Raw genomic sequence first — 22,028 nt, forward strand, 5'->3', positions numbered from 1 at the left:
AGAACAAGTCAACCTCACCTCACCAATTCCTCAGCCTCCAGAGTGCCACTTCCTGTATACTCCCGTCTATATCCTTTCTGTCCCTGCCATATCACTTCCTCTCTCCACCCAGCTACATCACTTCTTCTTTCTGCCCAGCTCTGTCACTTCCTGTCTGTCTGTACAGACCTCCAGACTTTTATGGTTAACTAGTGTTGGAATTTAAAGGCATGTGCCACCACGCCTGGCTCTGTTCCCAATGTGACCTTGAACTCACAGAGATCTGCATGAATCTCTGTCTCCTGAATACTAGGATTAAAAGTATGTGCTACCATTGTCTGACTTCTATGTTTAATAAGGTGGTTGGTTTTTTCCTCTGATCTCCAAGTAAGCTTTATATATTAGAACACAAAGAAAATATCACCACAATATCTAGTCAATTTGTATTTGGCAAAATGAAAGAAAATATTCTATCATCTATCCTTTTTTTGAGAGTCTGAGGTTTCATATCTAATTTACCTTTTATCATAACTAAGGAAAACTATAACTATCTATTCTTCACATCCATCGAAGAACCCAGAAGGATATAATATTACCTGAGTAAACAGGAAGTGCATTGCAAGCAACTTCTCAAACTCTAGTGTGACAAGACAGCTAACTGCCTGGACAGCCACCCAAAGTTCTTCTGTAATGTTGGTTCATCCATCTTAAGCCTACAGGCCTATGGTATATGCCAGACTTTTTCAGTGAAACAGGAAATTTGAAGGACTGCTCCACCTATATATGTAAAGCTCATCAGTCGCTTTTCTCTGTGTCCTGCAGAATGTATAGCAGTTACTTCTATGAAGAAGGAACCCTGAAGGACCATCCCACCTTGTGTTGGGAAAGTTTAGTGGTTATTTCATATGTATCCTGCATGTCCAGTTTATACAACATAGTGTGTCAAGTAGTCCAGGCAAGAGCAGTTTCTTGCCACATTGAAAGAAAACTCCATGAAGAGTTTCTTTGATGACCATCATCCTCTTTGAAGTAATTGGTGTTGACAGGAGCAGACATGTCTCACTGTCAAGAAAAGTCTAAATTCTTAACACATTTTAAATGCCATATGCTGTAGGCCTTTGAAGTGTTTGAAGATTAACTGCCTAATTGAACTATAACTTTGTATACCTAGAAAACATAACTAATATGGGTATAAGTTTGACTTTTATAGATGACTATTAATCCACATCTTTAAATTATACATTACATTTTGGATAAACATAATACCTTAAACAAGAGTAAAGCTATGCACACAGTATAACAAATTGACTTTAAATTTGTATCAATAAATTAAAACCCATATCAATGTAAACTATTTTGAGATTATCAGATTATTTTGGATTAAAGTAGATTTAATAATCTATGCTCAATCATACCACAAAGACACATGCTCCACTATGTTTATAGCAGTATTATTTGTAATAGCCAGAACCTGGTAACAACTTAGATGTCCCTCAACCAAAGAATGGATAAAAAAAAATATGGTACATATACACAATGGAGTACTACTTGGCAGAAAAAACAATGATATTATAAAATTTGAGGCAAATGCATGGTACTAGAAAATATCACCCTCAGTGAGGTAACCCAGACTCAGAAGGACAAACATGGTATGTACTCACTCATAAGTGGATACTAGATGTAAAGTTGAGGATAACCAGACTACAACCCACAGCTCAAGAGAAGCTAGCTAACAAGGAAGACTCTAAGAGGGACACATAGATCACCCAGCGAATGAGAAATAGGTGAGATCTACATGAGCAAACTGGGGGTGAGGGAGATAATGGAGGGCAACAGATGGGGCATGAGAACATAAGGGAACAGGAGGTTCCAGCTGTCACAGGGACAGAGTAGGAGAGCAAAGAAAGAGATGCCACGATAAATGAAGACATCATGGGAACAAGGAGAAACAGGGTTCTAGGGAAGTTCCCAGGAATTCACAAGGATGACCCCACCTTAGACTACTAGCAATAGTTGAGAGGGTGCCTGAACTGACCTACTCCGGTAATTAGATTAGTGAATACCCTAAATGTTATCATAGAGCCTTCATCCAGTAAGTGATAGAAGCAGATGTAGAGATCCAAGGCCAGGCACCAGGCCAAGCTACAGCATTCCAATCAATGAGAGAAAGGAAGGATTCTATTAGCAAGGGGCATCAAGATCATGATGGGAAAACATAGAGAGATGACCAGCCAAACTAGTGGAAATTCATCAACTGTGGACCAATAGCTGTGGAGCCCCTATGCAACTGGACTAGGCCCTCTGGATAGTTGAGAGAGTTGTTTAGCTTGAACTATTTGGGGGGGCCCCAGGCAGTGGGATCAGACCATCCCTGATCCATGAGAGGGCTTGGGTGCCCAGTGCTATGGTGGGATACCTTACACAGCCTTGGTGCTGCGGGGAGGGACTTGGACCTGCCTCAACTGAATTTACCAGGCTCTACTGACTCCCCATGGGAGACCTTGCCCTGGAGGAGGTGGGAATGGGGAGTAGGTTGGGGAAGAAGACTAGGAGGTTGGGAGGAGTGGGGAGAGGGAGATCTGTGGTTGGTATGTAAAATGAATAGAAAATTTCTTAATAAAAACTTAAAAATCTATAAAACAAATCACTTAAAAAGAGAAACAAAACATCATTTTCAAACTCCTTTTATGAAGATAGTATTTCTTTAATATCAAGATCAGGTAAAGGTACAATAAACCCACAAAACTATGGGGTGGTAAGCATAAATAAAAAAAATTAAATAAATTACTAACAAACTGAATACAGGTATATATAGAAAAAGGTCACCCATACAATGAGGTTGGCTTTATCCTAGAGGTGCAGGGATATGTAACTCAATAAATAGGCTTAAAAACAAAGCAACAAAAAATAAAATGATCATCTCAACAGATGCAGAAAAGGCCTTTGACAATATCCAACTAGGCTTCTTGATAAAATTCCAAGAGTGTGTGGGACTGGAGGGAGCATAACTCAACATAATAAAGACTATCTATGACAAATCCTGCTGGGAGCCATACTGGGTGGTAGATGGGTCCTGCAGAGTATGTAAAGAGTCAGTTGGGGAAGGAAGTGAGCCAGGCCATGGTGGACAGGAAAATCTTGCAGCCTGACTGACTAGCAGCCAGAGTGTTTCTTTATTTATACAGAATTTAGTTAGTAGGGATATATTCATGATGTTCCAAAACATAGATCATGGGAAAAACTATATGGCCCCAATATATATAGTCATGTCAATTTCATATTTGATAAACAGGTAGAAACCTGCACTTGAAATAAGATAGCACCATCAACAAATGGGTGCTGGAATTACTGTATGTTCATCCACAGGAGAGTATACTTAGATCCACATCCATCACCCTGCACAAATTCCAAATGGATCAAATATGTCATTGATTAATTTCCACAACCTGACTGTCTCTATTGCTAAAGACACCATTTACTTAGGTCACTGAACATGGATAAATTGAGCTAGTCCCCAATAGAAGTTTCACCCTAATTGACTAGCTGGCATTCATAGTGCTGAAATATCATTTGCATGCTATTAGATGAGAAAAGTCATCATTGATATCACTCAACTACAAACTCTGTAATCTACAAAAGCAACCTTCCCATGAGATACACTGGTGAAATAGTGGCATAATGTTAAGGGAGAAACAAACCACATTTTCATTGGATTTAATATCCACACCATAAAATGAAACCCATACCTGACACTGTTAAAGTGGACAAGAACCTAAGACAGGATAGGTCATGGGCCTAGGGGAAAACCTACTGCTATTATTCTGCTAAAGGAACATAGCAATAAATTGACTCCCAATGACATATTGCTGTACACATAGATCAGATCAGAACATTGCTTAACCTTCATCAGAGAATCATCTTCATGCAGTAGATGGTAATTAACACTGAACGCACAATTGGGTCAAGTCCAGAGAGTGAGAGACTTTGGAGAACTAAACAATAAATGGGATGTATTTATCAAACCTCTCCCCTCAAGACTCAAGGATCTGGGCAAAAGAGGAAGTCGAAAGATTTCAGGAGCCAGTCGTGGTGGACAATTCCAAGTAAATAGTGTTTTTCAGACAAAGCAGGGCTGATACACATAAGAACTCATTAAGACTGTGATAACATGCACAAAACTGTTCAAGTTTAAATCGAACAAAACCCTAGCCCAGAGAAGGAGAAATGGACACAAAGTGCCACCCATAACCAAGAAGCTATTTTCAATAGATATCTTCTAGTAAAGAGAATATCAATTTTCTTAAACTGTCACCGGATATACAAACCATTCTTCAATGCAGGCCCCATGTCCATGAGTAGTTGGCCAACAATAAAATGAGACTCCATGGTTTTGTTTGTTGGTTTGTTTCTCTCTCTCTCTCTCTCTCTCTCTCTCTCTCTCTCTCTCTCTCTCTCTCTCTCTCTCTCTGCCTTTGTTTTTCTTTATTTTTTGTCCCTTTTTTGACTTTTTGTGAGAGGGGGCAAGCACATGAAGCTCAGTGGGTGGGCAGGTGAAAAGGATCTGGAAGGAGTTGGTGGGGAAAGGAATATGATCAAAATATATTGTACAGTTTTTTGAAAGATAAAAACCTCAATGTGAAACCAAAGCTGCTAGAAGAAAACAGGCAGTATCCTGCAAGATAAAGGAGTAGAAAAGGACTCTCTGAATAGAAATCTATTTGATCAAGAATCAAAACTAACAATTGACCCATGGGATCTCATAAAAGTAAAAAGCTTTTGTATAGCAAAAGAAATAATCAATGTAATGAACACACAGCTGTACATCTGATAAAAGATACATAAAAATCCAGAATATACAAAAACATTACAGGGTCTAGAGAACAAAGAACTCCATTAAAAATGGTCTTTTGTCAGAGCAGAGAGTTCTGAAAAGACAGAAATGGCTAAAAAAAATCTCAAAAAACATTCAACATTCTAAGCAATTATGGGAATCCAAATTACAACCTCTATGAGACTTCATCCCATCATAGTCAGAAAATCTAAGATCAAGAAAACAACTGACAGCAAATGCAACTGCTTGTGGAGAAAAGGGAAACTCAAACTTGCTGTTTGTGGGACAGCAAATTGATTGCAGCCACTCTGGCAATCAGTGTGGAGAACTCTCAAAAGGCTATACTGCCCCTTCACATATGCCCTAAGAACTTAACATTCTACTCCACAGATACTGGGGCAACCATGACCAGTCTATTCTGCTCAACTAGCTGCTGTATTAGTTACTATTCTATAGCCCTTATAATGCATCATGTCCAAGGCAACATATAGAAGCAAGAGTTTATTTTGGCTTACAGTTTCAGAGAGATATTAGTTCATCATGGTGGGGAGGCATGAAAACAAGCATCAGGTGTGTTTTCAGGAACAGGCTTCTGAGAGCTCACATCTTCAAGTTGTGAACAAGAAGCAGCAAAATAAAATGGATGTAGGTGAACCTTTTAAATCGGAAACCACACCTCCAAGTGACCTACATTTTCTAGCAAGGCTGTGCTATGTAAACCTACTCAAACAGTGCCACCAACTGGGACCCATGTGTTCAAATGCCCAAGACTATGGAAGACATTTCTCATTCAAACCTCTATATCTAGGAAAGGAAAACATTCAACTAATGAGTAGAAAATGAAAATAGAGTGCTCATACACAATGGAATCTTATTCAGCTGCAAAAAAGGAAATCATGAAATTTAGAGATTAATGGATGGAACTGAATTTAAATTCACTGAGTGAGGCAACTTAGACACAGAAAGACAAATGCCACATATTCTCTCTTTTTCAGTGATCCTGACTCTGAATTTTCAGATGTGATTATATAACCTGGATTAAAAGAGAGTGGGAAAGGATGTCCAGAAAGTAAGATAGCAGAATATAGGTGCTATGATGGGAGAAATGGAGAAAATGGGACATATATTTTGTTTCAGGTGATGAGAGAGAGGTTAATGGTTGAGGGAGTTGGAAGAAGAAGAGCAAAGAACAGTAAAGGCAATTGAACACGCATGGGGAAACACCCTACCCTTAAGACATAAGAGTTGGATGAATCAAGCTGGAATTGACCTACAAGCCTCCTTCCTGATGATTAGCTCTCCTAGTATTAGAAGGTGCTGTGCAAGCTGCCAAGGGAGAAATGCAATCCGTAGTCTTACCAAGTTGTCCAGTCTATGAAACCCAACAATGACCATGACAAGGTATCCCCAAACGTGTAATAGTAGCACTTATGTCTTTGGAGTAACCAGCAGTTCCCTAATTGGATTTTAGGCCTTCTAAATAGAAGGAAAATCATGTCTGGTACTATAAACCTAGCCAACTACTCATGGCTGGTGAGGCCATGTATCCTAGAAGAAAGTTTAATATTGACAATTTCTTAAATCACTATGATTCCCAACTGCATTCTAAATACCTATCCTTGTATACAGATAAACATCACTCTCACCCCTCATCACAAAAAACTTCTTTTTGTAATTGATGGAGCCCATCTACTACAACTGGTCAAAATTCATAGAGCCCCTGACCACAGAGTACTCACCCCCAAAGATATTTCCACATCATAACCCTTGCATCTAAAGCTTAGGAAACATTGAGGAAGTGGTAGCCCAAAGATTGTAAAAGCTAAAGGACTAACATCTGCAACAAGTGCCTTTCATATATGAAAGAAAGTTTCATTCATGAAATTTTAATAAGACACGCACAAAGAGAACACCAGTCAATCTCAATGTGATGGGGGAAATATCACTGAGCTTTACCCTAGATGAAGAGCCATAGGAAATGAATGGCTGCTAAGAGAGGGAGAATCATTCTTCTCCAGGGACAAACTCCATGACACATTATCCAACCTTAACTGATCATGCTTAAACACATATACACATGAACAACATTAAATGCACTCATCAGGCATTAATGTGTGTGTGTTTGTGTGTGTGTGTGTGTGTGTGTGTGTGTGTGTGTGTGTGTGTGTGTGTGCGTGTAGTCATGGATTTGTGAGAGACTGGGGGCATAAGAAGAGTTACAAATGGGAAAGGGTAGGATGGAAATACTATGAACACAGTCCTCATGCATAAAATTCCCAAAAGGAAAATGATAAAAAACAAGCATGGAATTTATTTTGTATTTTATGTGGACCCACCATTAAGGATCTTTGGATAGTTTAAAGAGGCACTGAACTTTTAAAATATTGAAACATTTAAAATAATATTGGAGTTTTAAAAGTTGGAGTACATGTTATATTATTATATTAATATGATGGTTTAGGGACAAGCAAAAAAATATTATTGAATAGTAATGTGATTGTGTGTCAAGTTGACAAGGGATCATATGTATTGGCTAGTTTTTCTCAACTTGACATAAATTACAGTCACCTAGGATTAGCCTCAATTAGACTAGCCTATGGGTATGTCTATGTGGCATTTCTTGGTTAGTGATTGATATGGGAGGGACAATCCCACTGAAAATGGTGCTACTCTTGGGCAGGTGCCCCTGGGTTTTGGAAGAAAGCAAGCTGAGCACATCATGGAAAGCAAGCCAGCAAGTATACTCCTTCATGGTCTCTGATTCAGTTCCTGCCTCCAATTTCCTCCCTTAGAATCCTGTATTGGCTCTCCTCAATGATGGATTATCATCTGTACACCAAGTAATCCCTTTCCTTCCTAAATTGCTTTTAGTCATGGTGATTACTACAGCAACAAGAAATGGAAGTATCACAGGCATAAATCACCACATTCTTCTATTTTGTTTTATGAAAAAATGATCTTGTTATATAGCCAAAATCTCTTGAAATTCTGATCCTCATGTCCCAACTCCCCAGATTCTGGGATTATAGACATGTTCCAATATGCCTGGATTTACATTTTCATTTTAATTGATGCAATAATTGGACATATTTGTGAAGTACAGAGTAACATTCAGTATATGAATACAATGCATATTATATCAAGGTAATTTTCATCAGTATCATGTTTATTGAAATGATTATTGTATTTTTCTATGTTGGGAAAATACAAATCTCAGCCATCTTATATGAAACAGAATTAACATGTGTCAGACATATATTATTCCAATATCAAACACAGATATTGAATAACTATCCCACTGCACGCCTTGTAAATATTAACCACATTCCATCTTCTTACACTTCTTAAACCTATTCCTTATTTAAGATTTTCTACACATAAATTAGAACATTCAGTATTTGAATTCCCATGACTGGCTCTATTTTACTTAACAGAGTGTTGTCCCATTTTATCTATGTTGCTGTAAATTACACAATTTAATCATTCTTGTGGTTGAATAATGTTCTACAGTATATACTTACACAATCAACAGTGTTGTTTGATTAAAATTCTAACTTTTATGTTTTCAAAAGCCTCTTCATTGCATGTTTCATATCTTTGTTCCTCAGACTATATATTACAGGATTAACGAGTGGAGTAAGCACAGAATAAATAAGAGTCACAACCTTCTGCATTCCAGATGAATGTTCAGAGGTTGGGCTCACATACATGACCATCACTGAGCCATAGAAAAGAGAAACCACAGTCATATGGGGCCCACAAGTGGAGAAGGCCTTTCTTCTTCCTTCTCTTGAAGGGACTTTAAACACAGCTCGCAAAACCAACATATAAGATCCCATAATGAAGAAAAAAGGAACAAAAAGGAGCAGAGACATTATTATTGGCCAGAAAAATTCCATCAGTGGGGCTCTGGAACAGCTGAGGGCCAACAGAGGGCCTGGGTCACATAGGAAATGGTCTATAATCCTGGATCCACAGAAGGACATCTGGGAGATGATGATGATGGGAATGGGGAACCAGAGGAAACCAAGCACCCAGCAACTGATCACAAGGATGTTACAGAGGCGTCCAGTCATAAGAGCAGGATAGTGTAGAGGTCTGCAGATGGCAAGGTAGCGGTCAAAGGCCATGACTGCCAGGAAGAAGCATTCTGTAGACCCCAAGGAGAAGGAGAAATAGAACTGCAGGAAGCACCCAGAGAAGGAGATGACCTTGGTGTCAGAGAGGAAGTTGGCCAACATGTTGGGAACTGTGGAGGTGACATACCAGATCTCCAGGAAGGAGAAGTTGGCCAGAAGGAGGTACATGGGGGTGTGCAGTTTCTGATCCCAGCGCACAGCACAGATGATGGAAGCATTGCCCATGAGGGTGAGGAGGTAGACAATGAAGAAGAGCACAAAGAGGAGGATCTGCTCTTCTCTGGAGCAGGGGAATCCCAGGAGGATGAAGCCAGTGATGGTGCTGGAGTTACTGGTGCTGCTGAGGGTTTTCATCTGTCTGTGAGTTGTAAAGGTACCAGAAATTGTTGAATATCCTAGAAATAGCTGAGGGAATTTAAGTTTTGCCCAAACAGGAAACAATAGTTTACTCATCATCAACTCAGTATCAAGGAGGGGAAGTCCTTGTCTTCAGTGATGGAGCTCATGTTCCAGTCAATAGCTCTACACTCATCCCCACACTGGTAGCTCTGGTTAAACCCAGTGGACCACACAACAAAAATATATCATAGTGGTAGGAGGACTTGTTGATAATAAGGATGTTGTTGAAAAGAAAGGGGAATAAAAGAAGGTGGGCCATTGAGTGTGAACAGAATGCATTATATACATGTATGGATTCCAAAATAATAAACTAATAAATATTTTAATATTTAAGTATATTTGTAAAATTTTGCATATTATACAAAATTTCAGCATGTCTTTGATCTTCAGTCTTCTGGATTCATGGTTAAATCAATAAATGATAATACTTTTCAGAACTGCCTGAAGTTTTTGGCTTCCTTAGCTAAAGACAGTCTAATAATTAGCCTGAATCTAAGATCTGTCCTTTTTGGAAAACAATGGAAATTTCCTCATAAAATAATATGGTGTTCCAAAAAAAAATAAAATACAGAAATACAGGACCTACCAATGGTATTACATGGAGACAAATAGTATTGTAAGAGGTCTTAAAACATAATGAAAAGTTTAGAATTGGTTACAGAATTTCCACAGTGAGGTCCTGGGAGAAAAAGAACTATAGGAATAAAAATAATACAAGGTGATTTCATTGAATGTAAAATACCTCACATCAAAGGCTTCCTCAAATAAACATGAAAACAATCCTTTATGGTTCATCTAATTGCTTCCTATGCTACAAAATTCCAAGACAAAAAAAATCTTAGATTTGTATTTCTTATCTTAAATTTGTGTTAATGTCTTCATGTCATAGCTACATAAACTTCAGAAAAGCTGTGTGATAATCGTCTTCAATTACATCAACAGTTCAATATCCCAAGGAGCTAAAGTCAAAACCACTCTAGCAACATTTCTACTGACTCTCATTTTGTTACAATTTTTTAATACTTTTATATTTAGAGTTTCAAAAAATTGTTTGAAATATTTGTATATTCTTTGACATGCTCCTAAATGATAAAAATCATGCTAATTTGTTTGCAAATTTACATTAATGTATTTACTTATTATGTGTGTGTACACATATGTGCATGCATGTGTCTATGTGCTTGACAGCAAGCACGTTTACCCATGGAACCAACTTGCCAGCCCTATATAACCTTATATTTAATAAATCTACAAATGAGGTTATAATGTTCTTTCACTAATCATGTTTTTGTCATAGTTATGTGCTTTCTCCTAAGTAATCCACTTTAATATTTTAAAAGATTCAAGTTTGTCACAACCCACTCTTATTAGTTGGAATAACTTGAATAAAATCTAGTAATTAAATTAACAAAGATGTTTAAAATTTTTCAAAAGAATCCCATTTTAGGGGTACTTCTTTCTTATACCCAAATAGAGAAAACCAAATGAACTTCCTATTAATAAAAGAGAAAGAATATTGACTGACCTCAACCAATTAGACTACTGTTATAAATGATGATTTCTGTGGGTAGGAGAGATGGCTCAGCATCACCTCGACCTCTACCTTCAGGAGGAGATGACACTTCCAGCCTCTGTAGATACCTGCACTCGTATGCACATCTCCCAAAATACACATAATTAAAAACAACAAAAATGAATTTAAAATTGTCTGAGATAAATGCAGCAGATACAGTAAAAAACACAGTAGAGTCAAGGCTCTGAGAAACCATATGACACACTCAGACTTCCGCCATCTCAGAGGAACTTTGACTCTTAGAAAAACTCAAAGGTTTGGTTAACTCTTTTGTGTCCAAATGGCACAAACCATCTACATTGACTATGTTCATGGCTTTTCATAACTTGAGAGCCCATATTTCTTGATTACATAAAATTTAATACTTTAATTGCTATTAAAAACTTTAATAATTATAACATTTGCTAGTAAGGGAAGTGAACAATAATACAATAATACAAAGTGACTCCTATTATAGCCCAATTTCCCTTTCCAAATAGAAAATAATAAATAAGATGTGATTATGTTACAAAAGCCTATGGAATCTTGATTTATAAGTCTGGTTTTTTGTTTCTATCCTTGTTTCATAGGATAAGAAAATTTTGTTAACAAGTATTTTAAAGTTGTACTGTATTATTATCTGAATTCCTCTGAAATATCCCCAAATGCCTAATAATACCGACATAATACGAAACTTAAAATTATCAATAACAAATAAGAATTATAATAACTTAGATATTATTGTAAATCTCCCTTAGAACTGGACACTCTTCATGAGTTTATAAATATGGGATTAAATTTTTCATAAGGCAAACTAGAACTAGAGGATAACAAATTATTTCAAACACTCTAAATATCCAAGTATTTTACATAGAGCAGATAACTGTAGACAAAGGGAGAAATATACAATCTAAGCAAAGAATCTGATTGGTCAGCTAAAATGTCTGTTTTCCCCCGCTGCTAGTTTTACTTTTTTAGGCCATACTATGTTTTGACTATTTCAACTTGAAAAATAATATTCCCATTATGTCACACGTAAATTTTATGTCAAATTCACAGTGTGGAATAAAAGAGAAGTCAGAACCAGATGGTAAAGGCTGGTGAATTTGATATAATTCAAGGACTAATTCCTTAGGGGATTTACTAATTCTCTCTCCTAAAGACTGCTTTCCTGTCTTCTCAGCCCCGTATTTACCAGACACCAGGAATGAGATTTTCTAATGCTATGGGACAAAAAGAATTAGCTTTCACATGCACATAGTATCTGATAAAATGTGTTTGGTAAATAACTCAATTTATGACTTTCTTTAAGATACAATCAATAAAAAATCATGTAAGCATTTTCAGAGTATAACATGTCCTGAGTAACCTGCATTTGCATTTATAGGCTATGGGCATTCATATAGAGTAGACTATTTCTTACTGTTTTGAGGAGGGAGTGATGTTTTTGTATTGACAATATGTAGTATGGTGTATTGATTAGAGAAGCTCTCTCTCAGAGAAGTTTTCTATGGATAAGCCTTAAAAAACCTGCCTAGGGAAATAGAAAATTTGTGAAAGCTTTTAATGCTAATAAAATTAGACGTGAGTTGAAGAAAGAATGTTTTCATTAGAATGCTGTTACTCGAATTTTGTTGATGTTTAAATACAGAAAGATTCTCCTCTGCTAACATATTGTTATAAACTGACCAGTTCCTTCTGGTCTCAGCCACTTTGTGTTGTGATGTAGGAAATGGGACATGGAAGCAGGATTTCAGGGCTGTGTGGAGCTCTGGACAGTAATTTAATATCCTGGGTATTTTTCCCCTTAATGCTAAGTCATGGAAACAAAGCATAACATTAAGTTTTGCATTTTCACTAGTTAGCATCCCAGCCAGTCCAGACAATAACATATGTCAGCATATTCCATGGCTTACTGGCCTGAAAAGGATGTGACCATTGGGGTTCCAGGCCATCCTCTGTGCTGTATATGTTAGACAAGTTATTACCTCAAATGTTGGTTTCCCATCTGGAAGATGGAGAGTAGCAGTCCTGTACATGTAAATTGTTTTGAAAATTAGATAAATACTATTTGTCAAGTACCTGACATCCAGTTTGCACTCTCTATTGCACTTACAGAAAATGAAAATCCCAGGAGTGTCCATCTGTGTACTCTAAAGCCTATGCTGTGTTAGAAGATGAGACTACAGCATGGATCATGACATATAAGTAACACAATTAAGAAAAATTCTACCAGCATGTATTTACTTCTCTTAATGTCTTCTAATATCAAGTGCACACAATAATGCCTTCCAGAAAGAATTATTATGAAGTGTGCTGAGAGAGAAAGTGAATAGACAAGGTGGAAGCACTGTGCCTATATCTGACACATCATAGACACTCTGATAAAGTGAAGTGTGAACTTTTTTCAGAGGCATAGATTCATCAATTCTATTTTACCGTTTTCCTTAACTAACCATTATGTTATCTTCTTTCTTGAATCAGAAGAGAGACTATCAAGAGAAGCATCTTAAACAGCTTCTTCCAGGATTTTCTGAGGGCAGAGGTAGCTGACTTCATAACACCAAACTTGAAGAGAAAGTACAAAAATAAGTTGTCATGAAGATCAGTGGAGTGTTTTCTGTAGGATCCTGGGATTTTAAGCAGGGCATGTTCTTTGCTCTTTGAAGATTCTTTTATTCTAGAGAACAGTGTCAGGACACAGCTCTCTACTACTTATTCCCTTGCTCATTCTGTCCTCTGGGCATTGTGTCTTAATTTCTGATTCTTATTTTCACCCAGGAGTAGAGAAGTCACTCATTTTTTGGGTCTTAATCTCTTAGAGATCTTTAGAGAGGCAATTGTTAAGTTCGCCTGTCACTCACCACACCTGTTCCTGGTACTTGTCATATAATCACTAAGCCCTGGACAAGATGCTATCTGTACTACAGAAGCTTATTTTTTGGTCTTGTGACAAGTTGACTTCAGTTGTGGATTATGATGACACATCTTCCTCCCTTCTAAGAAGATATTCATTGGAGAACTAATGGATGGGTCTTGGAAGTTTCACCAAAAAACTTACATTCTGTGGACCATCATAGTGACTTCTCTCTCTTCACAATCAAAACTCCTAAATTGCAATACTCCCACTGTAGAACCATGCCTTTGTGGGATATTTACCAGATTCAAGGATACTCAGGGGGTGAGACTATGGTCATTCTGTAGCAATGTGCACAGAAACTGGAGTTTGGGGTCACTGAGCTTCAATACTTCTTCATCCCTAATAAAGTAATATTTTTCTTTTTCAGTATTTTTTCTTTCTTTGTCTTGTGATGGTTTGGACAACAATAATCCCTCTAGACCCACTTTCATTTCACAGCAAGTGGCACTAGCAGGAAGTGTGGCTTTTTTGGAGTAGGTGTGTCCTTGTTGGGGGAAGTGTGTTACTGGGGGTGGACTTTAAGGTTTCAGAAGCTCAAGAAAGACCCAGTGTCAACCCCTCTTCCTACTGCTGCTGATTAGGATCCAGATGTAGAGCTCTCATCTACATCTCCAACACTGTGTCTGTTGCATGTCACCATGCTTCCTGGCATTATGGTAATGGAGTAAACCATTTAACTCTAAGTCAGCCCCAACTAAATGTTTTCCTTTATAAGAGTTTCCATGGACATGATGTCTCTTCACAGCAATAAAAACCCTAACAAAGACATGTTTTCATTAGTTCTTTGAGAAATTGTGTATTCTGATCATATTCACCACTCTGAATCCTACCAGATCTATCTACTTTCCTATGTCTCAACATTATGTCCTATTCTTTTAAACCTATCAGGTCCAATTTGTGTGGTCCTTATACTCTTGGATGTGTGGCCTTCCACTCGAGGATAATCCCATTACCAGATGTCACACCCTTAAAGGAAACTGATCTCCCCCTCCTAGCAGCTATCAATTGCCAATAGCTCCTATATTAAGGGACAGACTTTACTCTCGACTTCTTTCTTTATGCTAGGATAAAGTTTCTAGGTCAGTTCCAGCTTGATTTCTCCATGTTTTCTCACTCAAATATGTGCTGTCTCCTCCAATAGGGTCTTACCATCATGTTCTGTTGGGTAAACAAAAGCAATGTCTTTTTTTTATTTTATTTTGTAATTTAATTTAATTTTACATATCAGCTGCGGATTCTTCTGTCCTCCCTCCTTGTCCCCCCTCCCCGCCCTCACCCCAGTCTACCATCCATTCCCATCTCCTTCAGGGAAGGACTCCCCTGGGGATTCAGCTCAGCCTGGAAGATTCAGTCCGGGAAGGTCCAGTCCCCTCCTCCCAGGCTGGGCAGTGTCCCTGCATAGACCCCAGGTTCCAAACGGCCAGCACATGCACTAAGGACAGGTCCAGGTCTCACTGCCTGGGGGCCTGCCAAACAGTTCAAGCCAATCAACTGTCTCACTTATCCAGAGGGCCTGATCCAGTTGACGGCTCCTCAGCTTATTGGTTAATAGTTCATGTGTTTCCACTAGTTTGGCTATTTGTCCCTGTGCTTTTCCAATCATGGTCTCAACAATTCTCACTCATACAATCCCTCCTCTTTCTCGCCGATTGGACTCCCAGAGCTCCACCTGGGGCCTGGCTGTGGATCTCTGCATCTGCTTCCATCAGTCATTGGATGAGAGCTCTACCATGACAGTAAGGGTGTTTGGCCAACTGATCACCAGAGTGGGTCAGCTCAAGCACTCTCTCAACCATTGCCAGTAGTCTATTGTGGAGGTGTCCTTGTGGATTTCTGGGGACCTCTCTAGCATTTTGCTTCTCCCTATTCCCATGGGGGTCTTCATTTATCATAGTCTCTTTTTCCTTGTTTTCTCTCTGTGTTCTTGATCCAGCTGGGATCTCCTGCTCCTCTAAGCTCTCGTTCCCTCGAAACTTGCCCTTCATTACCACCACCACCCCACATCCACTTTGCTCATGTATATCTCACCCATTTCTCTGTTATTGGGCAATCCCTTTGTCTTTCTTAGGGTCCTCTTTTCTAGGTAGCCTCCCTGGAGTTGTGAGTAGCAGTCTAGTCATCCTTTGTCTTATATCTAGTATCCACCTATGAGTGAGTACATACCATGTTTGTCTTTCTGAGTCTGGATTACCTCACTCAGAATGATTTTTTCTAGATCTATCCATTTGCCTGCAAACCTCATGATGTCATTGTTTTTCTCTGCTGAGTAGCACTCCATTGTGCATATGTACCACATTTTATTTATCCATTCTTCAGTTGAAGGGCATCCAAGTTGTTTCCACATTCTGGCTATTACAAATAATGCTGTTATGAACATAGCTGAGCATGTGCCCTTGTGGTATGATTGAGCATTCCTTAGGAATATGCCCCAGGGTGGTATAGCTGGGTCTTGAGAGAGATTGATTCCCAATTTTGTAAAAAGAGTGACATATTGATTTCCAAAGTGGCTGTACAAGCTTGCATTCCAACCAACAGTGGAGGAGTGTTCCCCTTGCTCCACATCCTCTCCAGCATAAGCTGTCTTCAGTGTTTTTGATCTTAGCCATTCTGACGGGTGTAAGGTGGTATCTCAGAGTCGTTTTGATTTGCATTTCCCTGATGATTAGGGATGTTGAGCAATTCCTTAAATGTCTTTCAGTAGCTGAGGAGCCCCCAACTGGATCAGGCCCTCTGGATGAGTGAGACAGTTGATTAACTTGAACTGTTTGAGAGGCACCCAGGTAGTGGGACCGAGACCTGTCCTTAGCACTTGAGCTGGCTGTTTGGAACCTGGGGCCTATACAGGGACACTTTTCTCAGCCTGGGAGGATGGGACTGGACCTGCCTTGACTGAATCTACCAGGTTGAGCTGAATTCCCAATCTGTAGGCTATCGCTTTAAAATAACCTCTGGAGGCATCACAATCCCTGACCTCAAGTATTAGGAAAGATATGAACAGGTAAACCTGAATCCAATGGACAGCAAGAAACAATAAAAATACAAGAAGAAACTAATAAAATAGAAACAAAGAAAATAGTACAAAGAATAATGAATCTATGAATCTTTGAAAAGAGAAACAAGATTGACAGACCCTTGGCAAACAAAACACCTAAAGAGAGAGACAGTGAACCCTAAAAACAGAATCAGAAATGAACAGGAATAATTACAGCAGATGTCAAAGAAATTATGAATATAATAAGGGAGTACTTTAAAGGCCCTGCACCATTATTACTCACTCCACCTATGAAGTCAGTATTACAGTAATACCAAAATCAGGTAAAGAAACAAAAAATAAAACCTGTGGGACAATATCCCTGATGGAAATAGATTCAAAAATTCTTAACAAAAATATTGTGAACTGCAAACAAGACATATATCAGAAAGATTATCCACCATGAACAACTTGGCTTTATGTCAGATTTTCAGGTATGGTTCAATATTTTCAATTCAATAATTTTAATAACTGACATAATTGGGCCTAAAATCACATTGTCATTGAAATAGATGCAGAAATAGCCATTGACAAAATTCACTATGTCCAGCTGTGTTTACTGCCATGCTATTTACAACAACTAGAAAATGGAAACAATTTAAATGTCATTTAACAAACAAATGCATAATTAAAGCTTGCTACATACACAAAATGGAATATTTTTCCAATGTAAAGAAAAATAAAATTATGAAATTTGTAGGTAAGTGGAATGAATTACAAAAGATCTTGAGTGTGGTAACCCAGACCCAGAAAGACAAATGTCACATGTTCACTCTCATTTCCTGTTCCTACCTCCACGGCTTCTGATGTGAGTATATACTGTGAAGTAGCTGTAGGAACCAGGGAAGTAAAAAGAGACCGTGGGAAGGTGAGCAACAGAGGAGCCGATCAGAATACAAGTGATTTGAAATGGAAAATGGGGTAAACTCTAATTAGAAGGGAGAAGATAAAGTAACAGTAAGAATATCTGAATATGCATATGGAATCATTTTATTATTATCTACCTAAAATATAAGGCTATATATACATATGTATATACATAGATAGTTTAAATAAAACCTTTCAATCACGGCCAGCAATGTTCCCCACAAGATCCAGAAGATTTAACAAAGGCTCAAGATGAGACACAAGAAACCCTCTTTTGATTTGTTGGTCTGGGCTTCCGGGTTGTCTATGATGTACTCCAAACACTACAGACTATTGATATTGCCTTTAGCTTTCCCCACTACCAAGAGGTGGAATGTAAGTCCATATTGCTGAAGACACCATGCATTTCAGATGCAAGGCCCAGAGAATCCTGAGCTGGTTCTGGCCTGAAAGCCTCCACACTGAGAACTAGTTTTCATGTTACCAGATGGTATCCAAGCTTCCACAGAATGGAAGCATCTAACAGTCCTAACCCAGTTGTGAGACCGATGATCCACAACAAGGACCAGCATGGTATTGTAACCCCAAGGTTGCAGTAGTGGTATATGTTGCTGGAGGGCTTCTCTCCAGGTTCCCCAAGCCCCGCAGTCCCACAATCCACTTATAAAATAATCACTCAGACGCTTATATCACTTATAAACTGTATGGCCGTGGCAGGCTTCTTGCTAACTGTTCTTTTATCTTAAATTAACCCATTTTTATAAATCTATACCTTGCCACGTGGCTGGTGGCTTACCGGCGTCTTCACATGCTGCTTGTCCTGGCGGTGGCTGCAGTGTCTCCTCCTCAGCCTTCCGCTTCCCAGAATTCTCCTCTCTCCTTGTCCCACCTACTTCCTGCCTGGCCACCTACTTCCTGCCTGGTCACTGGCCATCAGTGTTTTATTTATATAGAATGATATCCACAGCATTTCCCCTTTTTTTCTTTTTTTTTTTTCCAGAATGTTGGGGTTTTGGTTTATTTGCTTTTTTTGTGATATATATTTTTTATTTTATAATATCATTCAGTTCTACATATCAGCCATGGGTTCCCCTATTCTCCCCCCTCCCACGCCCTCCCCTTACCCCCAGCCCACCCTCCATTCCCACCTCCTCCAGGACAAGTCCTCCCCCGAGGACTGTGATCAACTTGGTAGACTCAGTCCAGGGAGGTCCAGTCCCTTCCTCCCAGACCAAGCCAAGTGTCCCTCATAAGTTCCAGGTTTCAGACAGCCAACTCATGCAATGAGCACAGGACTTGGTCCCACTGCCTAGATGCCTCCCAAACTGATCAAGCCAATCAACTGTCTCACCTATCCAGAGGGCCTGATCCAGCTGGGAGCCCCTCAGCCTTTGGTTCATAGTTCATGTGTTTCCATTCATTTGGCTATTTTTTTCAATAATTGAGTAAAACTGAAATTTATTATATGCCACAGTCGTCCCAGGAACCTCCATGCTATATATATAGCCTCTATGGTTCTATGGGTTGTGGTCTGATTGTTCTTTATTTTATATCTAGAATCCACCAATGAGTGAGTACATACCATTACTGTCTTTCTGGGTTTGGGTTACCTCACTCAGGATGATTTTTTCTAGTTCCATCCATTTGCCTGCAAATTTCATGCTTTCATTGTTTTTCTCTGCTGAGTAGTACTCCATTGTGTATATGTACCACATTTTTTTCATCCATTCTTCCGTTGATGGGCATCTAGGTTGTTTTCAGGTTCTGGCTATTACAAATAGTGCTGCTATGAACATAGCTGAGCATGTATCTTTATGGTATAAATCAGCATTCCTTGGGTATATGCCCAAGAGTGGGATGGCTGGGTCTTGAGGTAGTTCGATTCCTAATTTTCTGAGAAACCGCCATACTGATTTCCACAGTGGTTGTACAAGTTTACATTCCCACCAACAGTGGAGGAGTGTTCCCTTTGCTCCACATCCTCTCCAACATTGGTTGTCATTGGTGTTTTTGATCATAGCCATTCTAACAGGTGTAAGGTGGTATCTCAGAGTCGTTTTGATTTGCATTTCTCTGATGATTAAGGATGTTAAGCATTTCTTTAAATGTCTTTCAGCCATTTGTAGTTCTTGTTTTGTGAATTCTCTGTTTAGCTCTTTAGCCCATTTTTTAATTGGACTGTTCAGTGCTTTGATGTCTAGTTTCTTGAGTTCTATATATATTGTGGAGATCAATCCTCTGTCAGATGTGGGATTGGTGAAGATCTTTTCCCAATCTGTTGGCTGTCTTTTTGTCTTATTGACTGTGTCTTTTGCCCTGCAAAAGCTTCTCAGTTTCGAGAGGTCCCATTTATTAATGGTTGTGCTCAGGGTCTGTGCTGTCGGTGTTTTATTTAGGAAATGGTCTCCGGTGCCAATGCGTTCAAGAGTGCTTCCTATTTTCTTTTCTATTAAGTTTAGTGTAACTGGATTTATGTTTAGGTCTTTGATCCACTTGGACTTGAGTTTTGTGCATGGTGACAGATATGGATCTATTTGTAATCTTTTACATATTGACATCCAGTTATGCCAGCACCATTTGTTGAAGATACTTTCTTTTTTCCATTGTATAGTTTTGGCTCCTTTGTCAAAAACCAGGTATTCATATATGCATGGATTAATGTCAGGGTCTTCAATTCGATTCCATTGGTCCGTATGTCGGTTTTTATACCAGTATCAAGCTGTTTTTATTACTATAGCTCTATAGTAGAGTTTGAGGTCCGGGATGGTGATGCCTCCAAGGGTTGCTTTATCGTATAGGATTCTTTTAGCTATCCTGGGTCTTTTGTTTTTCCATAAAAAGTTGAGTATTTTTCTTTCCAAGTCTGTGAAGAATTGTGTTGGGATTTTGATGGGGATTGCATTGAATCTGTAGATTGCTTTTGGTAAGATTGCCATTTTTACTATGTTAATCCTACCTATCCATGAGCATGGGAGATCCTTCCATTTTCTGATATCTTCTTCAATTTCTTTCTTTAGAGATTTAAAGTTCTTATCAAAAAGGTCTTTCACTTGTTTAGTTAGTGTTATCCCAAGGTATTTTATATTATTTGTGGCTATTGTAAAGGGTGATGTTTCTCTGACTTCTTTCTCAGCCCTTTTATCATTTGTGTATAGGAGGGCTACTGATTTTTTTGAGTTGATCTTGTATCCTGCCACTTTACTGAAGGAGTTTATCAGCTGTAAAAGTTCCCTGGTAGAGTTTTTGGGGTCACTTATGTATACTATCATATCATCTGCAAATAGTGAAAGTTTGACTTCTTCCTTGCCAATTTGTATCCTTTGATCTCCTTTTGTTGTCTTATTGCTCTAGCTAGAACTTCTAGTACTATATTGAATAGATATGGGGAGAGTGGACAGCCTTGTCTTGTTCCTGAATTTAGTGGTATCGCTTTGAGTTTCTCTCCATTTAATTTGATGTTTGCTGTTGGTTTGCTATAAATTGCTTTTATTATGTTTAGAAATGTTCCTTGTATTCCTAATCTTTCTAAGACCTTTATCATGAAGGGGTGTTGGATTTTGTCAAAGGCTTTTTCAGCATCTAAGGAGATGATCATGTGGTTTTTTTCTTTCAGTTTGTTTATATGGTGTATTACATTGACTGATTTCCGTATGTTGAACCATCCTTGCATCCCTGGGATGAATCCTACTTGGTCGTGATGGATGATTGTTTTGATGTATTCTTGGATTCGGTTTGCCAATATTTTGTTGAGTATTTTTGCATCAATGTTCATGAGGGAGATTTGTCTGTAGTTCTCTTTCTTTGTTGCATCTTTGTGTGGTTTGGGTATCAGGGTAATTGTAGCCTCATAAAAAGAGTTTGGTAGTGTTCCTTCTGTTTCTATTGTGAGGAACACTTTGAAGAGGATTGGTATTAGTTCTTCTTTGAAAGTCTGGTAGAATTCTGCACTGAAACCATCTGGTCCTGGGCTTTTTTTGGTTGGGAGACTTTTGATGACTGTTTCTATTTCTTTAGGGGTTATTGGTCTATTTAAATGGTTTATCTGGTCTTGATTTAATTTTGGTATGTGGTATTTATCCAGAAAATTGTCCATTTCTTCCTGGTTTTCCATTTTTGTGGAGTACAGGTTTTTGAAGTATGATCTGATGATTCTCTGGATTTCCTCATTGTCTGTTGTTATGTCTCCCTTTTCATTTCTGATTTTGTGAATTTGGGTGCTCTCTCTTTGCCTTTTGGTTAATTTGGCTAGTGGTTTGTCTATCTTGTTGATTTTTTCAAAGAACCAACTCTTTGTTTCATTGATTTTTTGT

At 38.5% G+C, this 22,028-nt stretch overlaps 1 protein-coding gene across 1 annotated transcript; it reads right to left on the reverse strand.

Annotated features, from left to right (window-relative positions):
* Positions 1-8,367: 8,367 nt before the first annotated feature.
* On the reverse strand, positions 8,368-9,336 carry LOC143267161 (olfactory receptor 11G2-like). The gene has a single exon (XM_076544055.1). The coding sequence runs from the start codon at positions 9,301-9,303 to the stop codon at positions 8,368-8,370; it is 936 nt and encodes a 311-aa protein (XP_076400170.1). The 5' UTR covers positions 9,304-9,336.
* Positions 9,337-22,028: the final 12,692 nt, after the last annotated feature.

This window comes from Peromyscus maniculatus, chromosome 9, assembly GCF_049852395.1.
Source record: "Peromyscus maniculatus bairdii isolate BWxNUB_F1_BW_parent chromosome 9, HU_Pman_BW_mat_3.1, whole genome shotgun sequence".
Taxonomy (NCBI): domain Eukaryota; kingdom Metazoa; phylum Chordata; class Mammalia; order Rodentia; family Cricetidae; genus Peromyscus; species Peromyscus maniculatus.

Bases quoted from the DNA above. Each gene is read 5' to 3' on its own strand.
- LOC143267161 (XM_076544055.1), bottom strand. From the start codon at position 9,303: ATGAAAACCCTCAGCAGCACCAGTAACTCCAGCACCATCACTGGCTTC.